The 26015-nt window shown below is 42.1% G+C and overlaps 1 protein-coding gene across 4 annotated transcripts; it reads right to left on the bottom strand.

Annotated features, from left to right (window-relative positions):
* Positions 1 to 953: 953 nt before the first annotated feature.
* Positions 954 to 22836, bottom strand: gnb1l (guanine nucleotide binding protein (G protein), beta polypeptide 1-like). 4 transcript variants are annotated; one of them, XM_019279604.2, is made up of 8 exons: positions 22732 to 22832; positions 18789 to 18941; positions 16510 to 16682; positions 16192 to 16317; positions 15895 to 16057; positions 13066 to 13158; positions 7238 to 7453; positions 954 to 1521 (listed from the first exon to the last, which is right to left on the bottom strand). In XM_019279604.2, the coding sequence occupies exons 3-8, from the start codon at positions 16617 to 16619 to the stop codon at positions 1243 to 1245; spliced, it is 987 nt and encodes a 328-aa protein (XP_019135149.1). In that variant the 5' UTR covers positions 16620 to 16682; positions 18789 to 18941; positions 22732 to 22832; the 3' UTR covers positions 954 to 1242. The 4 variants fall into 4 exon arrangements, with proteins under 4 accessions (XP_019135149.1, XP_010731728.2, XP_010731743.2 ...); XM_010733426.3 differs by lacking the exon at positions 18789 to 18941 and having other exon boundaries at positions 22732 to 22836; XM_010733441.3 differs by lacking the exon at positions 18789 to 18941 and having other exon boundaries at positions 22645 to 22775.
* Positions 22837 to 26015: the final 3179 nt, after the last annotated feature.

The raw sequence follows: 26015 nt of genomic DNA, 5'->3' as shown, positions 1-26015 counted from the left end.
CCGGCCTCTCTGCACGGTGTTGTAACACATGAGCTCCCATGCTGCTCATTGACTCACAGAGATATTATTAGAGACAGTAGACAGAAAAACAACACCTCTCTATTTTCTCTGGGACTTTCACAACAAGACCCTTGGCCTTGGTCATGACAAATGTCTGTTTCTTTAAAAAGACATCTGTATTTAGCATCACATATGAAGTAAATGTAAAAGTTAACAATGGTCTTATTCGAGGATGCAATTTACTTATTTATTATTTTTGACTTATTTGAACTTATTCTTCACCAGTTAATGTAGACTTTAGAATTTTTCTGATCTTAAAAGAGGTTAAAAAAAATAAAAAAATAAATCAGCTCCTAAACAGACAATGCTGACCGAGGGGAGCATCTGCACATCAGACTCTCTCTACTAACTACAGCTCTCCATTCTTTATGTCCCTGCTGTGATTAACCTTGTTTGACAAACATAGCTCAGGTCAGGCTGGAGGGCCGTGTGTTAAGCTAAGACCTGCTAGAATAACAACACAAGATTACATAGCTGCTCAGGTGCGTCTTACACCTCAAATTCAAATCCACTGGAGCAAATCTCCCATCAGATAAGTCAACACAATCACATAGTTGCACAGAGAATCACAAAAGGCTTTCGCAAACAGTCGGTTGTAAGAGTCTGCAAGTGCCTAAGGAACTATTTGAAATATATCAGATATAGAAATGTTTATATGTATATTTATAGCCAGATTCTCTTTGGATTTGTCAAAGAAAATAAATTGTGCCTTTTAGTTTATATAAAAACTAAATAAAGTCAGTTAAGGTTAATTTTAGACACCAACCCTTATTACACTAACTGGCATACATTTACATGAACCCTGTAGCAGGATGCAGTGTTTTGCATAATGTAGGGCACTTTAACTAAGAAAAGACAGTGTTCGTTGTGTGAGAAGAACTTGAACTCACGTATTTGTATAAATAAATGTAATTTAATAACTGATTCACTGAACAAGCCATTGGTATTTATAGGCCCTGTGTGTTGCTTCAGTCCATCACTTGCTGCTAAATGGCAACATCAGAGCAGGATCTCAATATCAAGACCCAAGTATAATTAAAAATAATATACACAGTCCATATGTCCAGACAGCTAATCACTGCTCTAGACCATTGCTGAAACTGTTGGCCACTGACAACAGTTGGGTCACACAAACATTGGGGCAGATGAGGGTCAAGAAAGTATTAACTAAAAGTTTAAAGCTCAGCCAGTGTCAGCCCCCTCGTTGTATATTGACCACAAGCTGATCCGCTGGTCCTTGGATCCAGCAGCCAACAGTCTTTCTTTGGGGTCCTGGTGGTCAGAGAAAGCAACGCTTTGCACCATGTCAGTGTGGTACTGAAGCACCGCCAGTGGTCGTAGCTTCTTCCAACCGAATACCCGCACCCGATGGTCCCAGCCTGCTGACGCCAGAAGCTTACCATCCCCCCTGATGCACAGCTGAGAAACCCCAGGGTTGACCAGTGTCACACACTCCTGGATCTGTAAAACCACAAAGAGAAAGATGATCAAAACAGGTGTCTCAAGATCGAGAAGAAGAAGAGCATGCAAAGGTCAAGGATGCCATGGTAATTGTCAGGGAAATCTAAAACCAGTTGTTAATGAAAATAATAAGACAAAAATAATCAGGCAAACTAATTAGGTCAGTGAGTCTATTAATCACTGCCGTCTAGGAAACCAAGGCCAACACAAACACCGACAGAGAGAGACTATCAGCTGATCTGATGACTGAGGTCGGAGTGTGAGGCTGGACGTCTGTTGAACCTGGCTGTAGACTCCTGGGACTCAATCATCAGCCATAAAACATTATGGCACGAGGGCCGCGAGCAAATCTCTCTGCGTGCCACTATTTGGTTTGGAGTTATGGAGGCCTATTCTGGAAGCACAACAGGGCTTGAGTTACCTTTGTCACAGTTTGCAAGAAAGAGAGAGACCATCTCGCTGAAATGCTTGTTTGCAGAGGCCTTGTTGCTTTAAGCGCCTCTGATGAATTACATTCACACTGAAAGGTCTGGTCAGCCGGAGAAGAGACCCGATAAATACACTGCTGTAACGTCTGCCTGCGAAAGATTAGCCACAGCTCCTTCTCCCTCTGATCTACAGTGTCCCAAGGACTGTATCAATCTCTCTAAAGGGGCAACATTTTGACATATTATAATGAATGGTGGCTAAGATCACTATCTAAAGGGCCTGCTGTGGTTGGCATTCCTGGGGAGTGAACGTGCTCTTCCTGCGGGCTAGGGATCTTTGTTGGACCCATAGATAGGCCACAAACATCTGGACATGGGAGCTGAAATCTAACTGGACAGCGTAAAATTGACTTCATAAGTTGTGTCTAGGGAGACTAATGACCTTGGATAGGAGGAGACGGTGGAGAATTTATCTGCATGCTCCTGTTCGGGGCAGGAACCATCCACAAGCTGCATGTGGAAGATATAAGCCAGGTACTCATAGCCCAAGTGGATAAAGTGGAATGCAAGGGAGACAGGGAGTGGGGAGGAATGTCATTGATCAAAACAGAGAGAGAGCTAAGTTCAGAAGAGGCAGTGATGTGATTTCATTTTTTTTTATTATTCAAACCATCATTGCTGGTAGCACGAGTGTGAACCAGCATGTGGCTGGTTAGACCAAACACACAACATACACTGATACAAAGAAACCTGGGGGGTGAAAGATTGTTTGGAGCTTTGTTATTACCTCAAGGATTTGGTATGCCCTTACCTCTCTCCATCTGGTTTGCATTAGAGGCCTGATAATGATGGGTTTAAGTGTCTGTTTTTGTTTGTTTTGCTTCCCATAGTTTGTGTCAGGAAAAGGCATTTGTTTCATTAAAGGGTCAATTGTAAGTAGTGAATGGCTAATGCGATGCTGTTCTACAGTCTGAGAAAGCAGAAAGAAAAGTGGTGCTGTAATTTAAAATTAATGATAATTATGTGTAGCGCTGCTGGTTCCTGCATTACCAGCCATCAGCGTTTACTCAGAGATTTCACGGAAGAGTGGTGCTTATTGGCGATAATTTTGTAACACTTAGTAATCAACAGAAAAGTAATCTAATAATTAATTTTAGATTTAGGTTTTAGTCTTAGGTCATTTATCAAATAAAAATGTAGTTATAATTACATTATTTATTTATTTATATGATTGTAATTTAAATATCTTTGGAGATTGGATTATCAAATGGACAGAATTTTCAAGACACCACCTTGAATCTACAATTTTTAAAATATATTAATTAATCAATTAATCAACAAATGAATCATAAGATAAAATCACAAAAATCAATTTTAGTTTGTGCCTGACGTTATTAGTTTTACTTTTGGTCGTACACCCTCTGCCCAACATTGCTGCACAAAAAAAAACAGTTCTTTATATTATTTATAGTATAATAATGGAATGATGAGTATTTAATGAATTGATTGACAGAAAAACAATCTGTAACAATATACTTTAATATTAGGCTAATCGTTTCCAGTCTTTGTGCTACGTTAAACTAACTTCATATTACCGTTAGCAGTAAATTCCAGAACTGAACAGTGGTATCAATCTTCTCAGCAAACTTGTGAGGAGAAACATTTCTAAACCTTTAAATGAAAAATGCCAAAGATAGACCTGTGCCAGCTTGTCAGATGTTTGCATTTGCTTGTTGTCTTAATCTTATGATCTTAAATGTATTATTTTTGGACTGCTGGACAGACAAAACAAGCAATCTTAAGTCATCACCTTGGACTCGGCCAAATTTTGATGATATTTTAGATTATAGACTTGTTGACTCATTGAGAAAAAAATCAGCAGATTAATGGAAAATAAAAATGACAATTAGCTTCGTAAATGTTAGCATAAGACTTCTTTGTTCTTAAAAAAGGAAACTGTGCTGTCATTTCAGTTCCATGTTCTCCAGCAGCAGGATTGCTGTTCCTGCTGTAGTCACACCACTGCTGAAGGAAAACCAGGAAAACACTGCTGACTTCCAGCGTGGCCATTAAGCAGGTCTCCATATGTAATGAAATCCATTCACTCCAACCAGGGAGTCTTGGCTTGTTTTATTTGACACCCCATTTTTCTTCTCTTGCGTCCCTACTATCTCATCATAGACAGAATTTATCTTTGGCCATCCTCATTTTTTTTGTTTGAACACTCCTTCCTTGCCTGTGTTACAGCATGCATGCAGACAGACAGACAGACAGACAGACAGACAGACAGACAGACAGACAGACAGACACACACACACACACACACACACACAGCAGGTTTGCTGTCTAAACGCCAACTTTCTCAGCTGTCAGGAGGCTACCAGCTCTGCTCAGCAGCTGGGTCCACTAGACTTTTTGTGGACTACAACAGATCCAGCACAAACTCACACTCCAGGATCCTCTTTTGTAGCATCTCACAGGCAGAGAGAACGTTCAAAAGAAGCATCCACTTGGCAGATCTCACTCAAGCTTTGCTCCACTTTTCTCCCCCCACCAACAGTCTTGGCACAGATCTTGGCGTTCACGCTCATCTACTGAAACGTCCTATCATCGCTCACTCACTCGAGTCTAGCGGCTGGGAGGCTTTTCGCAGGTATTTCTGACACGCCCTGTCCCTGAATCATACTCGGCAGTAGGGAGATTACAGCCTTTTGTCACCTTGCCTGTCAGAGCCTGGCTCCGGCTGACAGGAGATGGATGTGTCAAACAGGTGAGCTGTCCCGTTCAGAAAAGAGAGAAGAGGAGGAGGGAGGGTGCTGAATAAAGAGAGCAATAATTTTTATGACAGCAGCTCATGCATACATCAGTTCGATATGTTGGGTCTGATATGACCTGACCCATAACCCAGGTCAGGTCTGACTGACGGGTGCGGGACGGGGAGGAGACAGTGGGGATATCTTAACACTGTAGTGAAGATGAGAGGCCGGAGTTCCACCTGTAGAGAACTGTCATCGGTCTCAGAAATAGCAAGCTGTCAGCCATGCTTGATTTACACTGCTAATCTTCCTCTGTCTATACCTGCTCCTCTCTTTTTCCAGTCTGCGACCTCTGTCGTTTTCTTTGTCCTGGAAGAACCCATCACTGCACAGTCAATAGATTTGAGTGGCCGCCTAAATATATGTCCATCTGGCTTAACAGCTTGTAAACCCTAACACCCACACCCTCATAGTCTCGCACTGACACATTCCCAAAAATGTACGCTCAAAAAAAAAAAAGAGAGAAAAAAAAAAAGGTGAAAAAAATGCCTGACGATGATGGCTCATTACTATGAGATGATATCAGGCCAGCCAGGTCAAACAACAGATAAAAGCCTCTGGGAGCCATGTGTACTACATTAACCTCCATTCCTGAGGCTATCTGTCTTTATCTGGGCTTGATAAGCTCACTTCACAGCCTTTCAGCTTCACTAAATCATAACTGCACTGTGCTGTGTCACATTCAGTTTCCCCTCCATTTCACAAAAAGCATCTATCTTTCTTGCCAGTCAGCTCCACTAAACTGGACTGTATTGCAGGGGTAATTTGTGGGAAGTGGGATGCTGTGGCACTTATAGCCTCCTCAGCCTTTATTGCAGCCTCCCACTGTGAACTACTGTTCCCTTTACTGCAGATGTGTTTTTTGTTTAGTTAAGGGGCCTCCGAGGTTTTGATATTTTTATTACCTCTCACGGGTTGTCCGTCAGGACCCGGGGCCCGGGTCCGCCACCCGGCAGGTCCCCCCACCCCCTCCCTGCTGCCACACAAAAATACTTTTGTGGGAAGAACTGAGGATAGCTGTCTGGACGTCACACTGAGCTGCACTTGAGGATAATTTAAAAGCCCCTGTTGGATCTTTTCCCTCTTCTTGTGCTTTTTTCCTGTCATCCTCATCCTGGATTACATGCTGAATCAATATTTTGTTGCTTGAGCAAAATAAACCAAATAACCACTCTCCTCCTGTTTTTGGTATATTGAATCAAATCCTTCGTAGTGTTTTTCTAGACGCATTTTAGGGCGAAAAAAAATGTGCCTTTGCAAATATTTCTAATTCAAGCATTCATTTGTAAAAGGCCTCGGAAAGAATAATACCCCATTCAGTGTGCAGGAGTGTACTATATCAGCTTCAGGTTCCTTTCTGCTCTGATTCATGGGGTTGGCTGCAAAATAGGAGCATTCCCTTTTGCTCATGAAATCAAGAGAAAATATAGCTTCAAATGAGGCGTTAAGTCTCTGAAGCATTGGCTGTTATGTAAAATGAATTATGGTACAAAGCTGATGTGATCTCTTTTGGTGTGGCAGAAGATGCTCTGGTATGGGCTCTAATGTGTAGTTTGGAGCATTACCAAGTATGTGTATGTGAGAACCTGCATGTGCTGTAAGGTACAAGATAATGCGGTCAAGACGAATATTGTATTTGTTCTTTTTTTTAACAGCTAAATGTGATAAGTTTATGTGGGTTTTCCCATTTATTACTATACAATAATAATAATTATTGTTATTATTGCTTGATGTTATCCAGGCCTAGTGTGTTAGTATGTGTCAGTGTGTGTGGGTGGTTTGACTCTGGAGTGACAGCTCCAGCCTGGTCCTTGGCCCTTGGCCCCTGGACCCGCCAACACTGTGTAACCAGCAGCTGATTTATGACCCCATAGCCCTGCTAAGCCTCTTCCTCTCTGGCCCCTGATGTTTTCTAACAGAGCCTAGAGAAAGGCAACACTTCTCTCCTCCCATCTCTACCATAACTGTTCTGTACGACTTCATGGCATTTAACTGACTCTCTTGTGCAACAAATAGTTAACAGGTAGGGGGTTCAGGTCCTTAAGCAGCATTACAATGATTGATTAGAAATATATATTCACACACTGAGTCAGCTGTAAGAACTGAAGTCTACATGATGTGACTAACATTGCAATAAATGCTTAAAAAGTAATGGAAAAATAGTGCTAAAGCTAAAGGTAATGGGGTAATGGTTGGAATAATTAGATAAAAGTAATGGATAAAAATAAAGTAATCAATAAATGTAAAGCTAAAAGTATCAAATAAACGTAAAAGGTTATAATAAAATACTGTGTATTAATAACTGTAATAATTAACAGTGTTAACAACCAGTTTATAACCAATTCAAATAGACCTTTGGAACACAATGGGTGGTATCGATGAAGGGTACATTAGTTCATCTGACAGAGCTGTGAGCATTCGCTGGACTAGGCAACACTACTACTACCCTCTCTAAGCACGTCCTCTGCTGACCTGCAGGTTGTTCTGTCTGTCCACTATCCAGGAGGAGAGTTTCTTCTCAGAGGAGCCTGATATGCCCCTCAGACGTTTGGTGTCAAAGGTCAGGCACATGACAGGCTCAGGATGGGCTTTGGCTTGGCTCAGTTTGGACCTCTGGGTTACATCCCACAGCAGCACAGAACCGTCCTCATATCCAGCCAACAGGAGAGGTCCAGGCCCGGAGTCTGGCTGGAAATGAGGGAGGATGATAAGAGACAGAAGGAGGGACAGCGAGATGGGAAGAGAGAACACAAAGAGGAGTGTGAGCTAAGATGTGAGATGAGAGCTGTGTAATAAAACCACAGAAACCGCTGCGTGTTACTGGAAGCTGAGCGGAGCAGAGGTTATCATCCTGGAAGCTCCTGCTGACACTTGGAAAGACGCTGTGGGCTCCATTCGTCAGCCTGCTGCTCTCTCTTTCCATCACTCCATTACACCACTCCTCACTTTGCTCCTCATCTATATTACTGAGCCACAGGCCTCGCTGCCAGCACTGATAGTGAAGTAACAGACTTCATTTCACAAAGTTTGTTGTGTTTTTTAAATACCGGTAATTAAAAAAACCCAATAACTACTGTTTAATGTAGTTTTAATCATTTCGTTGTCTGTTTTATATTTTATATGTACACTGATTTGGTATATTTTATCTGCAATTTTATTTTAAGTATGCATAACTTCTTTTATTACATAACCTTGTAATCTGTCATATTGCTGGTATAAATTTCTATTTCATTTTTTTATGGCAAGGATTATTGTCATAAAATTATTATTATATTTATTGTTTATTTTAACAAATAAAATACGGAGGCACAGCATTAGGGCTGCAACTAACATTTTTTTTAATCATGTATTAATACAGCAAATCTTTTTAAAATGCCAGAAAAATGCCCATCACAATTTCCTGATTGCTTCTTGTGTTTCTTTAAACCTCCCTTTAATCAATTTACAATTATTTAAAACAGAGAAACACAACTTAATTAGTAATTAATTTAGTAATACTTATTTGTTTTCTGTCAATCATCAAATGAATTATTCAATTAAATGTTTCAGGTCTGCACACCTTATTCATGATCAAATACTAAAACAAATACTCATACTCAAAGGACACACTATGGTCTTGCTTCATCCCCATTTTACCCCAGGACATTACAGATGCAGACGCAATGTTTACAACTGGTGAAACCATCAGAATAAATCTTTCAAATCACGTGAAATTAAATGAAACCAGGTGCACAGACAGGCATCAGACGCAAAACCTAAACCACACTTCCTCTGTTTAATACATAGAGAGCAACCCGTGCCAAGCACGAAATGCAGTTACATGCATCTAAGAAGAGTAAGAATAAAGCAAAATCTTCCCACAGTTGAAAGTCACAGATTACGTTCTCGGTGCAACCCTTTTCTAAATGAATGTGTGTGATTAGGCAGTGACAGAGGCTGTGTGGACATCACACTGAGCTTCTGTGGACGAGAACATAAAGGTGAAGGGCTTCATATATCTTTGAAATGCTGGAGGAATGAAAGGAAGGACTGAAGGAGAGAAGGTAAGGAGGAGGGAGGAACCATGCGATGTAAGCTCCATCCTGCTTTCCTGAAATGTCACAATTCTTTTAAACACATACAGTACATGAAGTACCGTGCCTCATGCTCCACTTTATAGCCACATTTGCCAGGAGTGTTATCCAAACAAGTAAAAATTCTAACAACACAATACATTTCAGGAGACCTATGAATACAGAGCATAGAGATACAATTTGTCCTGGCTCGTGCCTTTGCTTTAGACTAGCACCAGGCCCCCTGTGAAAAGCACTGTGTCCTTCAGACGCAAGGAGGGAAAGAAATTTTTTCCATATGTGCGAGGGGGCCATGCCTGCCATTCTTTCATCCATCTTCAAGTCCTCTTCTCACTTAACGCTCTATATTTCTCTTCTTCCAAACTTTAAACAAATTATAGACAGAGTTGTGTATTCCTTCCAAACACATCAGCGAGGACGAACACTAAGGGATTATGAAAACAAATAAAAACAAGTGAAAATCAGTGGCCCCTGCTTGCCGGCAGGGCCCTGGCTAAGCGTTCCATGCTTGGGGCCCACTGTTTCACTTAAGTGTAGGACCTCCTTGATTGATGATGTCATGGGTCAGAGGTCGGGGAACCCTGGGTAGACACCTAATTCATTATATCCTCCACAGGCCTTTCTACAAGAGGGCTCTCTGCTGGAGTGGGGCTGGGGCTCTGGGAGCAGATTCATCACTGCAGAACAGCTGGAAAGACAGATGGATGGAAGCTGGTTGAAGAGGCAGGACCAGTGCAGAGAGCAATAAAGCTGGATCTTGAATGGCTACTAGTTGGGCCTCAAACTAGGCAATTTTCCCATTACTGTATTTATAGAGTGCATTATCATTATTTCAAGCCTGTAGACTGAAAGCCCTATTTCTAGATCTGTGTCCAGTCTGCTGGGCACTCAGACAGTCAGACCACCGTGGTCCATTTAGGTCGTCAACATAACCCCTAGAAGAAGCAAGACTCCAGAGACTTTTACACATGAAGCTTTTGTTTTCTCCCATCGCTCTATTTCTTCTAAAACAACTCCATTTAGTGGAGAGGTAAACTACTGTTGCTGCTGAGGCAACAAAATATACAAAGATGTAACCAATGTAACCAAACAAGCTCTAACAAATAGAAACAACACATTCATTTATTGTTGAATTATTTTGTTAGTTTAATTCTCAATTTATTCAGTAAGCGTTTGATACAATTGTTCTATAAAAGGCCAGAAAAGATAAAAAAATGGCTACCACTATTTCCGAAAGAGCAATGTCTCATCTTCAAATTTTGTCTGACCAACAGTGCCAAACTCATAAAAAAAAGCTCTTTAAAATTGAAAATATAGAACTAGGTAATGTTTGGCATTCTTAGTCGTAGTAGTAGATTAACCCACTTTACTTTTTGCTTGTAAATTTAATGTACATGTAATTGCTTAAAAAACACTTATCACATATATTTTGCCATTTCTTCACTGATAAAAAAAAACATTTTTCCTCGTTTTCTTTCCTTCCTGCCTCAACAGTCATTGTTCATTATGAGCCAGTGAACTAAAATGATTTTTACTGCAACATGTTTCTTAGGTTCCACTCTTCCCCAGACCTGATTTACCAGAAATCCTGATTAGAGAAAGTCATGATTTTGTTTGTCCCAGTAAAAAGCAATATGCTTTGTCCCATTAATTAAACAAAAATGAAACTTCAATTTTAAGACATTTTTGTCATAAAGCCAGAAGGCAGAGGACAGATTAGATCACTGTTTTGAAAACGTTCTCTAGTGTCATGGATGATTGCAGTAGAGGTGAGCAGGAAAAGGAAAAGTTGCACAGTTGCATCTTCTCAAAACAGACAAGCTCAGCTTATAGACTTCATACACACAAGGACAATATGTTATTAATGTTATCTCTTTTTAAACACTCATGCCTGTAACAGTAAAGGACTGCACAAAATTAAAAAGATACATTTTATTTATTTTCTATTTATTATATTCTTATATTAGATTAGAATTCTCAATTATTATTATTATTATTATTATTATTATTAACTGTTCTGTACTGTAGCAATAATTATTAGTGGTTGTGTGCCCGGCTAATTTGTGTATATCTAATTTATTGTGTATATGAATTATTTTAATTTCTTGCCTTTTTAACATCTGGCCAACAATGTAATCAGAGAGAAACATGTGGGCGAGGTCCTGAATTTATTACATATTCAGCAAACACTCTCTATGTCATTTCATTATTTGGTAAAACCTTCCAAAGCTGAGACCAACAGCTTGTTTGCTGATGTGGATGCCACAGGCCTCAGGCAGGCACTGCTTCAACATAAGGAACCAATCGTTTCCTCCGGTTTTCATCCCGGTCCTCCATGATGTCATGGCCACGAGGCAGCAAGGTGATGAGCTGAGAGTGATGGATATCTGTATAGGAACATTTCCTTTTCCCCGCCAGCCTCTGTTCACATTAAAAGCCTTGCACATCATACATCAATACAGTCCCTCTGGCCAAGCCCTACATCCCTGCACACGTCAAAGCCCACATGTGGAGGCACTTTCTTCCTCCACGTCTGCCACATTGTTCACCGCTTCACAGCCAGTCAGATTTAGAGAAATCAGATAGCTCTGTCACCTTTTAAACACAGGCCAGCATGCTGAACTCAGGTCTGGGTGGGATTTTGGTAAAGGGAAGCTGAATTGAGAAGAAAGCGCAGTTTAACACTGCATTTAATCTTTTCCATAAACTCCGACAGAGAGGGCTTAAAGGCCGACAATAAATCTGTTGGTGAGTCTGTCTTGGAAATAATGGGGGATAATCACTTCTCGTCTCAACGGTGGGAAGAGAGGGGAGGGATAGTGAGAGGGTAGACAGAGAGGAGATCATTGTCAGTGGCTTCTTCCTGGTGTGTGCGTGATAGAGAGAGACAGGGTGTAGAGAGAGGGGTGACGGTGTCAGCTGTTGCCTCCTGCTGTGTGAGGTTAAGGACGCAGTGGGTAGCATATGAGCAGTTGATTCGAAACACAACATGAGCATTTTTTTATGACTGACAGAGAGACAAAATGTGTAGGTAGATCTGTAGGTGTGTGTGTATCTGTGGAAGAGCAAACACATGTACGCACACACACACACACACACACACACACAGTGTGTGTCTCTTCCCATTGCTTGGACCTCTCCAGTCGCTCCGTCAGTCTAACAGATGAATATGCCTCTGCCTTGAAAGGAATCAGCCTGAAATGATTTAGAATCACCTGGGCCCTTCGGCTTTGAAGTCAGACAGCTGCCTGTGCTGTATTACAATGATATTATATAATTTATAATGATATAATTGATCATTATGTTTCCTGGCACTCAACACTGAACCAGCATTGGCTCATAAATCAGATGATGAAAGGTGGGTGTAACAGAGAAATCAAAGGGAGAGAAAGCACAACACAAACAGCGTCAGCATGCACACTGAGACTCTCTTAACTGGTCTCCATGTCTCGATGATAATTTCACAAACACAGCGTCACCTCTGTGGTTTCTGTAGTGAACTTATCAAAGTAGCTCTAATTAGCGTTACAGGAGTGCAGGACTGAATGCACACGGGCCAGCCACTCGCTTCACTCTGGCTTTTAAATGATAAGCTGTGTTTTGATTTCTGTTGCCTGTAAACTGTACAGCTCATAAAATATATTCAAACCATCCACAGTGTTGCGTAAGTATAAAACCCCATTCTGTCCCCTAAAGCCCCAAACCCAAAGAGTTAATAATTAAGCATGAAAATAATTACAGGGTCTCGTTAATGGCTGGAAAATAAAACTTTCGACAGCATTTACAAAACAGAAAGCTAACTTTTTGCTTACATCGGATTGGATGTACAGCTGCAGGCTGATATATGGCTGTGAACCCCCAGCCCTTCCAAACGCTCTAATTACAGTTTTGGAACTCGTTGCCAGTTGAGAAGAAACGCTTGGAAAAATGGCTCAGGACAAGTTGCTGGGCTGTAAATCATGTGCCACGTCTCTCATGTGCCTTTTTTTATTTTACTTTTCTATTATTGTGTCTTGTTATGGGCTGCTGGCCAATCAGAATAAAGCAGGTAAATGTTGAAAAATCACCATGTAAAACAAAGCTGAAAGAGAAGGTAGAGAATGAACTCGCTGAACTTGAGAGATATAGTCATAGAGGGACACATCGCTACTTTATGGGGGTTATGGTTATGGTAAAAACACTGCAACAATGTGTTAAAATGACACTTGAGGACTATCTAGCGCTTACCTGCCATAGTTTGATACACATGACCATCCCCAGCTTAGCATCTGGTACTAGGGTGCAGACTGGAGTCTTGCTGGGGAGCTCAATAATCTTGATCTGCAGAGAACACATGGCAATTAGATCTTAAAGCTTACTGCCAATAGCTATAGCTGATCAACTCCACATTCTACATCTATGCTAGCTCCTCTGTGAGGCAGTATGAAGACACTGCAATGCTTTGAGCTAAATACTAACATGCTGACCATGACAAAATGCTCAAATGCTAAACTATTGCATTAATACAGCCTTTTGTGTCTTCAGACGAAGCTGCGTGAAGTCAGTCAGTTTCAGTTGGGGTTGAAAACCACAGGCTTGAAAATGAAAACAATCTGGGGGTGTCGAGTTAGGTGGCAGTGAGCTTGTGACCTCTGTAGCCCACTCCTCATCTTAATTAGCTGCTACTAGAACAACACACCTGAATTTCTGACCAAACTATTGTTAGTCAAGTTGTATTGTGGGTAATGTAGGTGCCAGGTTGGTGTTCTAACTAAATAGCATGTCACACAACTGAGGTGATTAGTTCTGAGGGTATTTTGTCATAAATCCAAGTGCTGCACAAATTTCATGGAGAGGTGGACAGACTAACAGAAGACCAACACTTCCACCCCCCTCGTACTAAAAAGAGAATATTTAGTGCTGATCATGATTTCTGCATTTTGGGGTGTCCACATGCAAACTGCTTTCCACAGCTTCAGTCTAGGTAACTTTCATTTTCAGGTTAAACCTGTGAGTCATTTGCCCACCCAGGCTCTGAGGACAATACCTAAAGCTGGCAGGCACAGTTTCATAAGTAAAGTGACCTCTTTGTAATTGTTTTAGGAATTTATCCAGAAAATCCTAATGTGTTTTCATTTTAATTGATCTGTTTTTGCTCTAATGCTGTTCTCATTATGGAGGCCTAGTTACAGTTACACTCACAAATTGCAGTTGTACGTATATTTCTCGACAAGCAGCCTGCCAAGTCTTGATTTGTTTGTCTTCTGAATTCAAATAACAAAGCAGCAACCTGAAATCTGTTATTGTGGTTCAGGACCTCCACGGATCAGAGTGCCTCCAACCAACAGTACAGTACCATCCATCAGTGCAGAGCAGCCGCCCCACTGTCTATAATAAATCCTGCTAAAGCCTGACCCCATGGCATGAATGGTGTTTTCCTGCACACATTGGCACTGATTCTGATAAAATACACAGCCTAATGAAACCAGTGATAAAGTGCGTGCCTTTGTATGTGTGTACCCAGATCACTACCAAAACTCATTCCTTCGACTTCCTCCGTGCTGATGATCCGCATATTCATCCTCATTAGGCCTCAGATTAAACAGCCCTTTAAGGGAGCGATCTGTATTTTAGCACTAGGCCACATCTGTCCTACATGTTTACCTCTGCATGCCTGACAAAGAGGGCCTTTAAGGACTTCTCTGTGCCTCAGGTGATCACTGTTCTTGTGTGGCATCACACTGCCCATAAATAAAACACCCACACTATTAATTAATGTTTCTGCCATGGCAGCAATCTGCTGGCAGGAATCTCACTGTGAGCAGTAAACAGTAAAACCACCTGAAATAGCTAAGAAGAAAGCAGTTATTCTGCTTTCTTGGTTACATACCTAAATATTGACCAATCTGCATATTGCCTTTGGCACCTAATCTCCCCATTCTGCACGTTTTGTGGCATATGCATTGTTTCTTGAAGGAATTCATTCATGTGGGTGTTTTATTTGGGGATACATGATAAGCATTTGTCTTGGCCACTTATGTCTGTGGAATGGGGCGAGGAGACAGAATGACAAAATCGGCTGCGGTCTGTCTTAGTCTGACTCTTTTGTGAGTGTGTGTGTGTGTGTGAGTGTGTGTGTGTTTCTGTCTGTCTGTGTCTGTTGGGACAATGGCATTATTGAGGTGCTGGGAGTCACAGGCGCCCTGATGCCTGGCCTGCTGGACTGGGGTTAGCAGAGGCACGTTTGGCTGGATCAGGTGACCGCTCTGTCCCTTTCAAGTGTGGCTCCTCCACAGCGGAGCAAGTAACATGAATCTGGAGGCAATAAAAGATGGCTGAATCGCTGGCTGCCCTCTCCCCTTCCTCCCTCACTCCACACAAAACCGTACAGGCTTGTGGGTGTTGAGCTTTAACTGTGAGACATACTGTGCAGACAGAACTGTGATCTCATTCCAGTGCACAATCTCTTCAGGCCTGGGAATTCTCTTTTTAAACCACCAGTAAAACATTAAAAAGGTAAGTACAGTAGCAGTTACCTTTGAAAAGCACAAGTTTAGTCCGATTCCTTCCTTAGTCCGATTGGGTGCTTTAGACAAATTAACTGGATGGCTGTTAATATCCACAGCCAAAATTAACTGACATTTATCTGGTGACTGGCTTTCAGCTGCTATTCTTGCAATGAGAATGCTGAGTCATGACATGAAGGCTGGCTTGTTAATGAAGCTGTTTAGATTGCTGTTTGACAGTTCCCGGCTGCAAACTTCACGCTCAAATGTCACGTTTTCCACTAACCTACTAAACAGCCACAAATATGTGAAGACGCTTAAACGTCAATTTAGCAAACTGGCAACAGCAAGTCTGATCAGGTTCATACAGGTTGGCATTTTTTCATACTCAAGTCAGACAGTTTAACCAATTAACCATCCCACCTTCCACCTGCCAGTGAATTCAAGGATGTTTCCTGCTGCTGAACATAGAACAGCATGTGCTAGTATACACTGTGATCTGGTTAATTTCCCACATTAACTCACATTCACATTTACAGACAATTTAGAGTTTCTTTTCCTGATGTCTAACCTCCTCTGATTGTTGTCCAGCAAAAGCCAGCAGGTAGTTCCTAGGGCTCGTCTCCAGCATGGAGCACTGACAGAATCCAACACTGCCAGTCCACACAGAGTCCACCACCTCACTGCGACTTTCGCTCAGGTCCCACAGACAGACCTGCATGTCTCGTCCCTGACTGCTCCACAGACAGAAAGGGAAAAAAACAGACACAAACGTGACAATGAATGTTAACTATCAACTTATTTTAACGCCATAGTTCATCAAAAGTACAATTTAAATGTTAAACAGAAAGAGAACCATCTTCCTCACCTGATGAGGGTGTCTGTTGCCTGCAGTGTGCTCACCCAGATGACTGAGCTACCAGCATGGCCTTCTACAATCTTCTCAGTCCTTCTTGTGTTCAGGTTCCAGATATGGATGGCACCCTTCCCTGACCTGCAAAGAACCCAACAGGATGCGTTATGAATGTTTAAAAAAAAAGACATCTTTATACAGTAATGCAATGTCTATGTGCCTCTATTATGGACCTAATGGCGCACTAAATTAGTAAAATCTTCAAACAGAAATCTTTACTGTATTGAGGAGGATGAAGAGTCACGATTATAAATGTTAAGACAAATGACTCACCCAGAAAACAGGAGGGGAGAGTCCCCTCCATGGCAGCTAAAGTGGAGGGTGTTGAGGGGCCCACCAGCACCCCTCAGGGTGTAGAAGGGGGATGGAGCAGGACGGGACATCCCTGGGTCAGGGCAATCAAAGTAGGGATGCAAAGAGGCCGTGAACCCACATCAAGATGCCCACTGAAACAGAGTGGGGTAAGTAACCAGTTACTCCTGTGTTTTAAAGAAGTGAAATCAACTTCACTTTGAGCTCCAGTCACAAGATTTTAAAGGATACTGTGACCATTCAGCAGAAATTATAAATATTCCATTTACATCAAGTTAAGTGGACTCTTTCAAAGGAATACAATGAGAGGGAAGTTAAGTGGAGGCCTAAAAATATAAAATCCTCAGTGACCTTATCATCTCATTTTATTTTTGCACAAACAGACAGAGGCTGTCACAAAGAAGCTCCATTTTGCCTCGAAGCCTTTCTCTTCCACACAGCAGACTGTGTTGTGTTTAATTCACTGTCTGTACTTTCTCTATTGTTAGTAGCTACAAACCCTGTGGCCTCTCTCTCTCAGTCTTCCTGCTTCTAGTCTACGTGATAACACCTCTCTTACTCAATACGTCATAAATCACAACACCTGACAGCTTAATTACAGTAAACAGACGAGATTCAGGCTTCTCACTCCTCTTCTGATCAACAGCCGCTGTCCCAGAGGCAGAGGCAGCAGCTCAGGCTTTTATGTTGTTTGTAGGCCGGGCAGATGAGGAAACCTAACCGACCGCAGGTATGCTACGAGGAAGTGATGCGTCAACATTGAAATGCTGCACAAACACATGTAAGTGTATATCCATCTATGCTTCCATTTTCTAAACTGCTTATCGTGTTTAGAATAACAGGTGGTTTGAACCTGTTTATATGAATATTCAGTGTAGACCAGACTAGACAAAACAGTGCTTAAATTCAGGGAGACACATCCTATCTTCTCAGCGTTCTGGGAAAAATGACAAAACAATAAATCAATAACTTGACATACAAGCCACTTAATATAAATGATCAATTAAGCAACAAATCAAAATAAAAGGCCTGGCAGGCTTTACTGGTCGCCACTCCTGATGACGGTAAATAAATTTGCTCCTTGCCAAACTGAAATCATTTTTCTTCCTGATTATCTGAAAGATCATCTACATCCGAACAAATCCTAAATATGCTTTTTCCAAAAAGACCAAAAAATGAGCCAAACCACACTACTTAAAGATCTTGATCTAAACACAAGCACACACAAGACGTCTGTACCTTGAAGGAACACTCTGACATTTGGGAAAATAGGCTTGTGCCTTCTTGCTGAGAGAGATGAGAAGATTAACACCTCCCTCATGTCATTCCATTCAATATGAAGCTGGAGCCTGCAGACAATTACCTTAGCTTAGCATAAAAACTGGAAACGGGGGGAAACAGCCAGACTAGCCAGACTAGGTCTAAAAATCCACCTAGCAGCAACTCTAAAGCTCAATAACTAACACATTATATATCTTGTTGTTCAATCAGTATAAAAAGCAAAGTTAGACTTCAGAAGGTCAGGGTTCCCGGTCATTATGCTAACTGCCTCCTGACTCAAGCTTCATATAGAACAGATATGAGAGTGCAATATGGATATCTGTGTGTTTAGGTGCACTGAGTTCCAACCTCACCCCTACCACCAGGACCCCCTGCCCCCTACAAACACACACACAAAATCACCCCCTCCTCCACTTTTACTTATCATAACCCTTGCTCCTTGCAATCAGCAGACGCTGAAACTGGAGCCCGAGGCATTCAGGAGCAACTCATTTCAGGAGGTTAGTGGTTAAATTGTCCATGTGAATCTGTGAAGCGGAGAGACAGACCCCTGACCAGCCTGCCCTAATTAAGGCCACAACACTGCAGATGGACTGTCAAGGAAACAGTCAACTTATCATCTTTACTATTGATTTACTACCATAAGGAGACAAGCTGCATGCTCTCAACAGCAAACATGAAAAATGGTAAAAAAATAAAAATATGGCTGTCTACTTAATATACCGACCATTAGGTATTGCTCATATCTCCGAACTAAAGCAACAGGAAATCCTTTGGCTAACAACTGTACAAACTTGTTGTGTGGTATGAAAAAAATGGCAAAAACCGTCAACAGTGTTTTTGTGAGGGGTCTATCAGTTAAGCTGCTCCCTCTTGTGAATGGGTGGGTGAGACTGCATTCCTGAGCCAGAGTTCCGTCCCTATGTGTGTGTGTGTGTGTGTGACAGGGTGAGCCTCACCCTGATAACAGGTGGATTAAGCGTCCCTTATTGTCCTCTTGCAGCAGGCCGGCATGAAGTTGTGAGTCACAGATAGAGCAGCCTGAAACTGGCATTTTTCATAGTCTTCCAAGGCCAAGGGCTATGAGACTTTCCACTGGCAATCACAGCTCGCTGTCAATCACAGCAGTTAGGTACAGTGATGAAGATGTCACTTGGGGACCGCAAGATCAAACTGATGGGATTTGTGATTCTGGGCTAGAGAAATATCAATTGACATTGCCATTGTAACATGGCCACTTTCCCCTGCCACTACTTTCTTAGTGGACTGTTCCTTCTGTTTTCCAGGCATCAGCATTTACAATTGCTGCCCAACAATAGGTCTGTTGAGGTGGCTGCAAGTGAGTCCACAAACCAAAATACAAACATGCAGGCAGCTCAGGAAGGGAGAGACAGACACTGTAAACAAACAAGACGGTGGCAGGATGTCACTCAAGTCTATTTGCAAGGACCTTTAAATTGTTCCTTGCTAACAGAGAGAGGCGGCCCGAGCAAACAGTCAAGTCAGTCACTTGCCAAGCACGCAAGTTTGACATAAATTCTTTTTTTTAAAAACATCTCCAGTGAATGCGAACATACTATGCCTGCGTAGCGTGGCAGATGGTCAAAGATCCTCAAGGACAAGTAACTTATTCTATTTAGATCAAATTCTCTCCACACAGCAGTTTTAATGAATTTAAGGAGCTTGGACTGAGTAACAGATAACAAATACCCAATAGGTCAGGGACTTTCTTGTTCACGGAAAAAATCTCAGAAATGACAGAACAGGGTAACTAGCTAGGCCTAATTAAACCTGTGTGTCGTGGACAGGGTGTAATAAATCAGACTGACTGATTATTATACCTGAGCTGGATATTAGAGCCAGTGGGAAGAGGCAGGAGAGGAGGATTGACGCTCCTGCTGGCCCTGTAACAGATAAGACAGCTCTGGGGTAATCTGACTCTAAGTCCATGGATAAAGGCAGTTTGTCTCTTCTTGGGTCGTCTGTCCACACCTACTGGGTAATTAGGCCTAATTATGAGAGAAAGGTCCGCTTCCCCTTCATGTTATTAAATAAGAGCCAGCCTCGTCCGCCAAGGATCTCTCAACACCAGCAAGGGGCTGGCGACCTTCAGATCAAACGCAGCCACTATCTGTGTGCCCCCCCACCCCACCACGACTGCAGCACCCGTGCCCCTCCTCATCATTGCCCCACATATGAGGGCTCGAGGAGGGAGGGGACAGAGAGGGTATTCGTTGTGATATGGGGCATCAAAGTTTTTTTTTTTTTTGACCAGAGGTGGAGGGGGAGTCCTGTCCACATTCCTCGCTTGGCTCTTTAGTGCTGGTATCATGTGATCGGCAGCTACCCACCTGAGCTGCCCCCTTGTCAAATTCTGCCATTCATAAATAAGAGCAGGGAGGGTGGAGGGTTGGTGGTATACTGATCACAGGGGTTTATTACAGAAGCTTTATAATTCCCCAGCTTCACAGGAGCCATTATGGAGGCATGGGATCCCAAGATCCCCTGCTGATATCAGCCTCATCAAATATGAGATCTGAGCTGCATGATGAAAACTGAAAGTAGATTACACATAACTCAAAGCTGCATTCTAGACAGGACTTCCAATGAAAAACCAACTTTCTTTGTATGTGTTTTCTTTGACATTTTTTGGCTGTTTGTTTAAGAGAAAGACGCCAAATCTGTCCATTCCTGCTACATCATACCTCAGCTATTAGTCATTCTGCCGTTTATCGCAGGCAAAGGTCTTATCTGCCGTTTCCTCACTTTTTACCGTCTCCCCAAATGGGCACTTCCACCTCACTGGCCGACCGGTGATCTGGCTCTATGATCATTAGTCAGCCTTTCTGCCCTAACCCTCCCCCAAACTAATACAGATCCTTCTGAGGAGGAAACCAACCTGCCAAATAGAGAGCGAGGCCCATTATAAAAGTCCAGTTACACAAACAACATGGGAAGTGGCGAGGAAGACACACACCCTTTATTGTGTCTTGGTGGGGTTATCTGGACTGGATAAACAGCCCAGCGTCAGATAGAGACTAAAGTCAGACACAAGTGCACCAACACCCACTGTCAGTCACAGATCCAATGAGTGGGAAGAGGTGGCATTGTTCGCGTGAATGGCGTGAATGCTAAGCAGGGCCCATTGCAGATAAGGACTAAATGCCTTGTGGGTGTCACTGAGGCAGGCACTGATGGAGCACTGTGTCAGAGGGTCCTGTTTTAGGAGGTCCTGACTGTGGTCAACAGGTACCAGGGGCCTTATCTGTTTGCATTATCACCCATTTCCTCCATGAGGTCATTCACCTGGACACTCAGGGATAAAGAGACACAAGAGGGTTGACAGCTCAAGTGTCATCATACATCTCCACACATTACGGGTGTGACAGGCTTTGGATCTAGGGGGATTTTGCTGTCCGTACAGCAAAGATATGAAAACATAAATGTTGTTGTGCTATAATCCTGATAAGTCCTTACACAGCAGGGGATAACAGAAAACAACAACACGCTACACTTTGTCAGACAGCACATCCCCCAGTGTTACACTTGTCATCTTCAGGGGTGTGATGAGTGACGGACAATGAAAGGATCTGACAGCGTGCTAACTATCTGTACATGGTGAACAGCTTCCGGATTATCACAGAAGTGCATGTCCACTAAAGTGGTGTAATCTTTTAAATCTGCTATTTCAATATGAAAGATATCATATGATGAATAAAACAAGATTAAAGAAAGTATTTAGAATTTTTAACACTTCTTTTAAAAAAAACACATAATGTCATATGCGTGTACCAGCCTTCACCATTAACAGTAACTACAGGAGCTCAAGAGAAAAAAGATCAACTGTTTTTATGCTTGCTGTCTATGCTGGTTAAGAACTGTTGCATCTACAATACACATAACCCCTTTCTTCCCAGATAAAGTTGCATTACAGCTAAGTTCCAAGTGATTTTAGGAGCATATCTATGAACAATCACACCAAACTTCATCCAGAAATTAGGCTGTTTCTCTTGCTTTGGTAATTGGCAGGTACATGTACCTTACAGACGTTCAGTAAAGGAGAGAACCATTATACAGGCCTACTTCATCCACGAGCAGCTCTTTATTTTAAATAGGCCTAAAGCTCTGCTTTTAATACAGTGCATGTTCAGCGCAGCTCTCTAGAGTCGATTCTACTGGAAGACGATCGGAGACAGTTTGATATGTTTGTTACAAAAGCATTACAGATAGCACTGTACTGCGTTTGATTAACATTATGGTAATTGTGCAGTACTTTGATTTATTTTCCATGTGCAGTATTCTATAGTAGCCCAGGGGTCATAAAGTTAAAATACATTTGATTTTATATATAAGTGATGTAAACATAGGAGGGTGCTATCAAAACAGGACATAAAAGATATGCATGTAGGTAGGAATAAACCTTTTTCATAGGTCAAACAGAGTCAGGGTGCTGCTGCGGTGCATGGTGGCTCACTGCAAAGCCTCTGCTGTACTAAACGGAACCTTAATTAGTATCATTGGAAACAGCTGGCTGCTGTGAAAAAGCGACAGTTTGTCGTTAAATAACCAAAGTTTTGAATGAAGTTTGGCGTGTCCGGGTCTCCACAAGACTCTTATCGGCGTTATCAGGGCTGCGACATATCCATTCAGTTCATTAGTTACCACTAGGAGCTAAAGCATTAACTGAACATGTGCTGACAACACTGTCTGACTGTGAGGACTCGAGCTGAACTGTTTAATCATGTTAGAGATATTTACAATGTTAGCAACAGGCTAGCCACTGCCTACAACAAGAGCGACAAACAACACGTATACCTCGTTATTACAGGACAGGCGCTATCGCTGGGTAAAGCAGGGTCACTACAGGAAGAAAAGAAGCGTTAACAAAACTTCATGAAATACCATTTGAGTGAGACACCGGGGGGGTTTGTGTCACAGAGACACAGACAGCTCTGAGCGGGGGACTACAAAACATGCGCCGGAGCTGAAGGACCCGTGTTTACAGCAGATAAGCTGCCCATAAAAGTGCCTGTATAGAAGAGTCATCTCTCTCTCTCTCTCTCTCTCTCTCTCTCTCTCTCTCTCTCAGTATGACTGCCTGCCCGTATGAGATATAGATGTGATGTTTAAGGATATGAACGTATATTTTGAAGTGCCTCTTTACAAAGATTAAAAAATGATGGTATGGAAATACCGAATAGGTAAACAGAAATAAATAGGCAGGTATAGGTTTGATAAATAAAGAGCAGCAGAACACTGATATTTAATTAAAACGATTGATTATGAAGATTGTTATGAGGCTGTCGCTTCAAATGTATATTTTCTATTGAAGAAAAGAGAAAAGATAGACTCAGAAAAAAAAACTTTGAGAAGACTAACACCTCAGATATATTATGCTCTTTTAAATTCTTACTACTTCTATAATGGGCTACTAAACACTGACTACCTAAGTAACCATCATAACTGAGTGATGACTATAGAACCTGCAAAGCCTTACAATGCTGCACGAACAGGAGAGTCTTTATTTTTTTTTCATCCCTTTTCAGTCTAATGGAGAAAGAGAGACAGAGAAAACACAGGCCCTAATCCACAGAGCACACAGGCCCCTTTCATTGGAGTGCTGGGAGAGACCTTTATTTGTCCATTCCTATCATGGAGAAAGCGGGTTTCAAGCTCGGCTAGGTCTGAGCTGGAAGATTAGATGAAACCAGAGTGTTTTAAACCTCTTCTGTGGCCATGGATTAGAGTCAGCCCGTCCCCCTGGTGCACTCTGAAATGAAACAATAAGGAGTACAGGTGGCTCAGTGGGAGAAGTCACATAGTATGTAAAGAGTATTGGTTAGAGACCTAAATAATCCATTAGTCAAAGCAACAAAAAGTCCAAAAAGATTAAGGAAAGCACTCATTTAACTTTAAAAAAGCACATACACCTGAATTTCATTCATAACATTTGGTTTAATAGTTGGGTTTATTTTAATCTACGTGTAACCACTTCAATTACATTGTCACCTTTTAGACATGCCGTACTCAAATTATACTAAATGAGACACACAATATTTTGGATTTAGAGCGGAGGAGGATTACCAGTGTATCTAATTCACTAATGAGATAGATGTAATACATAAGCACTTAATGACATACATGAAACGGTTAGTCTCAGTTGTAGAGCAACAGTGAGTTTAAACCAATTAGTGTAAATGGAGGTGGCAGGACGGTAACCCCTCAGCAGGAGGTGGGAGAAAGTGTCTGCTGCCCTGCCTGGACAGATACCATGGCCTACATCATCATTAATTATTCCTGGCATCTCAGCTTACCCAGGGGCAGGGAGGGGGTGCAGGACAATGCCAGGTTGCACTTGAGCGCTAGAGCCTTGGTGTCTCTGTGGGTCTGAGGAGGAGAGGGTGGTGTGGGGGTGTGTGACAGGGTTGGGGTGTGTATACAGTATCACCCATCCAACCAAAGAGTCTGCTTGGTAAGGAAATCCCTGGAATCCCACTCTCGCTCCAGCCATCCAGCCGTGGGGGCAGGCAGGTCACTTTACAGCTCATCACCAAATTAGAAAGACTGTGGGTCAGCCTGAGCAGCAGCCAGACCACAGAGAGATAGAAATAGACGGGAGTGCTAGCAGGCTCCTCTCTCATCATGGAGAAGCAGAGGACTGCACTGTACACCATAGAGGGCAAATCTCCAGGGAGGAACACTAGACAGTGCTTTTAAGTCCCCCGAGACCGAGCGTAAAGTAATGAATACATAGTGTGGACACAGAGAGCTACTGTACCGAGCACGATGAGCAAGAGGAATTTTCTTTACTGAGACACAGAGCATTAATATACGCAACAAGATACAATCATACAGAGCATGCAGTACTTCTCTAGTGAGTTTCTACATGTGAAACCAAACCACAAATTAAGTCACTTATGCCTTTTAGAAGCAACTTGGAGTTCAGTGTGTGCTTGTACAGGAGGAGCTGGGGTCCGAACCACCAAGCCAGAGATTAGTGGACAACCTGCTCCACCCCCTGAGCCACAGCTGTGATTAAGTGCATTCCCCAAAATGTAAACTTAGTCCAGATGGTGAAGAAATGTATTTCAAGATTCAATTGTGTTTTTATACATGTTGCCTTGCGTAAAAAAAACCTATGTAGCAGCATTGTGATGATATGATAATATTATAAGAGGAAGAATGTGCCCCATCAGAATGACCTGGTCTTGATATTTCTATGTTGCATGCTAATCTGCTTTAAGATTTCCAAACTTTTGTTGAAGGTAATATACAATGCTAACTGACATCTACATTGTAAATCTACAGGTGTAAATAATAAAATATATAATGTGTGAACTTTAGCTGCATTAGGCTGCTGGCTCACCGTCACACCGTCATGAGTCACTGGGATATTTGAAAAGAACAGAGCCATTGTTGATCTTATTAGTCTAGTCTAGTTAACATCTGTGCTTTTCATGCTACGACAAAATGTCTGCGGTGAAAAAGGTGTATCATCTGTTTAGTTGTACTTGCAGTCCCTCCATCCGATCAGTCAACTAAGTGCTCAGTCAGTAATTTCCTACATTTTCCAGTGTTAAACTTATTGCAGGCCCACACCTTGCCCAGATGACAATGTGTGTGTGCACTGCAATGAACTCTGGGTGACTGAGGCTGTACAATTTGTATTTCTATTTTATTTGTATTGGCTCAAAAAGGCAGCACTACAAGCGTTATCCCAGGGGACGGAGCAAAAACTGAAGTGTCAGTGTTTTGATAATTATTTGAAGTCTGAAGAAAAAGCACCACCAATCACCTAAACAGCATGGACTGTCCTTTCGAGGTCACCTCAAATATGGCTATTTACTACCAGCTGGATACAGGAGTGTTCAGTTTTACGTCTCTCTGACCATGCTACGTGTCAGCAGACGAATATGCAGGGAGTTATCAGAGTAGAAATAGAAGATACTGTGTAGGGAGTATGTGTTGAACGTGCAGGTATCATAATATGTGATGGTGAGGCCTTCCTGGTCATGTTTTCCTTGGGCATCTTTGCAGGTGTGAATGGAGAGATCTCAGGGAGGGCGAGGAGTGAGTGGCCTGCCTGTCACTTTGAGGTGCAGAACAAAGCTCAGCTTTAATGAATCCGTGTGTAGCGGGAAGAAGAAAACAGATGCACAGGCACTATCAGCACCACTAAACCATCC

The sequence above is a fragment of the Larimichthys crocea genome, chromosome III (genome assembly GCF_000972845.2).
Source record: "Larimichthys crocea isolate SSNF chromosome III, L_crocea_2.0, whole genome shotgun sequence".
NCBI classification, from domain to species: domain Eukaryota; kingdom Metazoa; phylum Chordata; class Actinopteri; family Sciaenidae; genus Larimichthys; species Larimichthys crocea.
Note: the sequence above shows the minus strand (reverse complement) of the source record. Positions and strands in the feature narration are given on the sequence as shown.

Excerpts from the sequence above, each read along its gene's own strand:
- gnb1l (XM_010733426.3), bottom strand. The coding sequence starts at position 16,619 with ATGTCCCGTCCTGCTCCATCCCCCTTCTACACCCTGAGGGGTGCTGGT. Across the intron at positions 16,058-16,191 it reads GCAACAGACACCCTCATCAG|TCAGGGACGAGACATGCAGG; the intron begins GTGAGGAAGATG and ends TCTGTGGAGCAG. Across the intron at positions 7,454-13,065 it reads TGTGTATCAAACTATGGCAG|CCAGACTCCGGGCCTGGACC; the intron begins GTAAGCGCTAGA and ends CCTCATTTCCAG.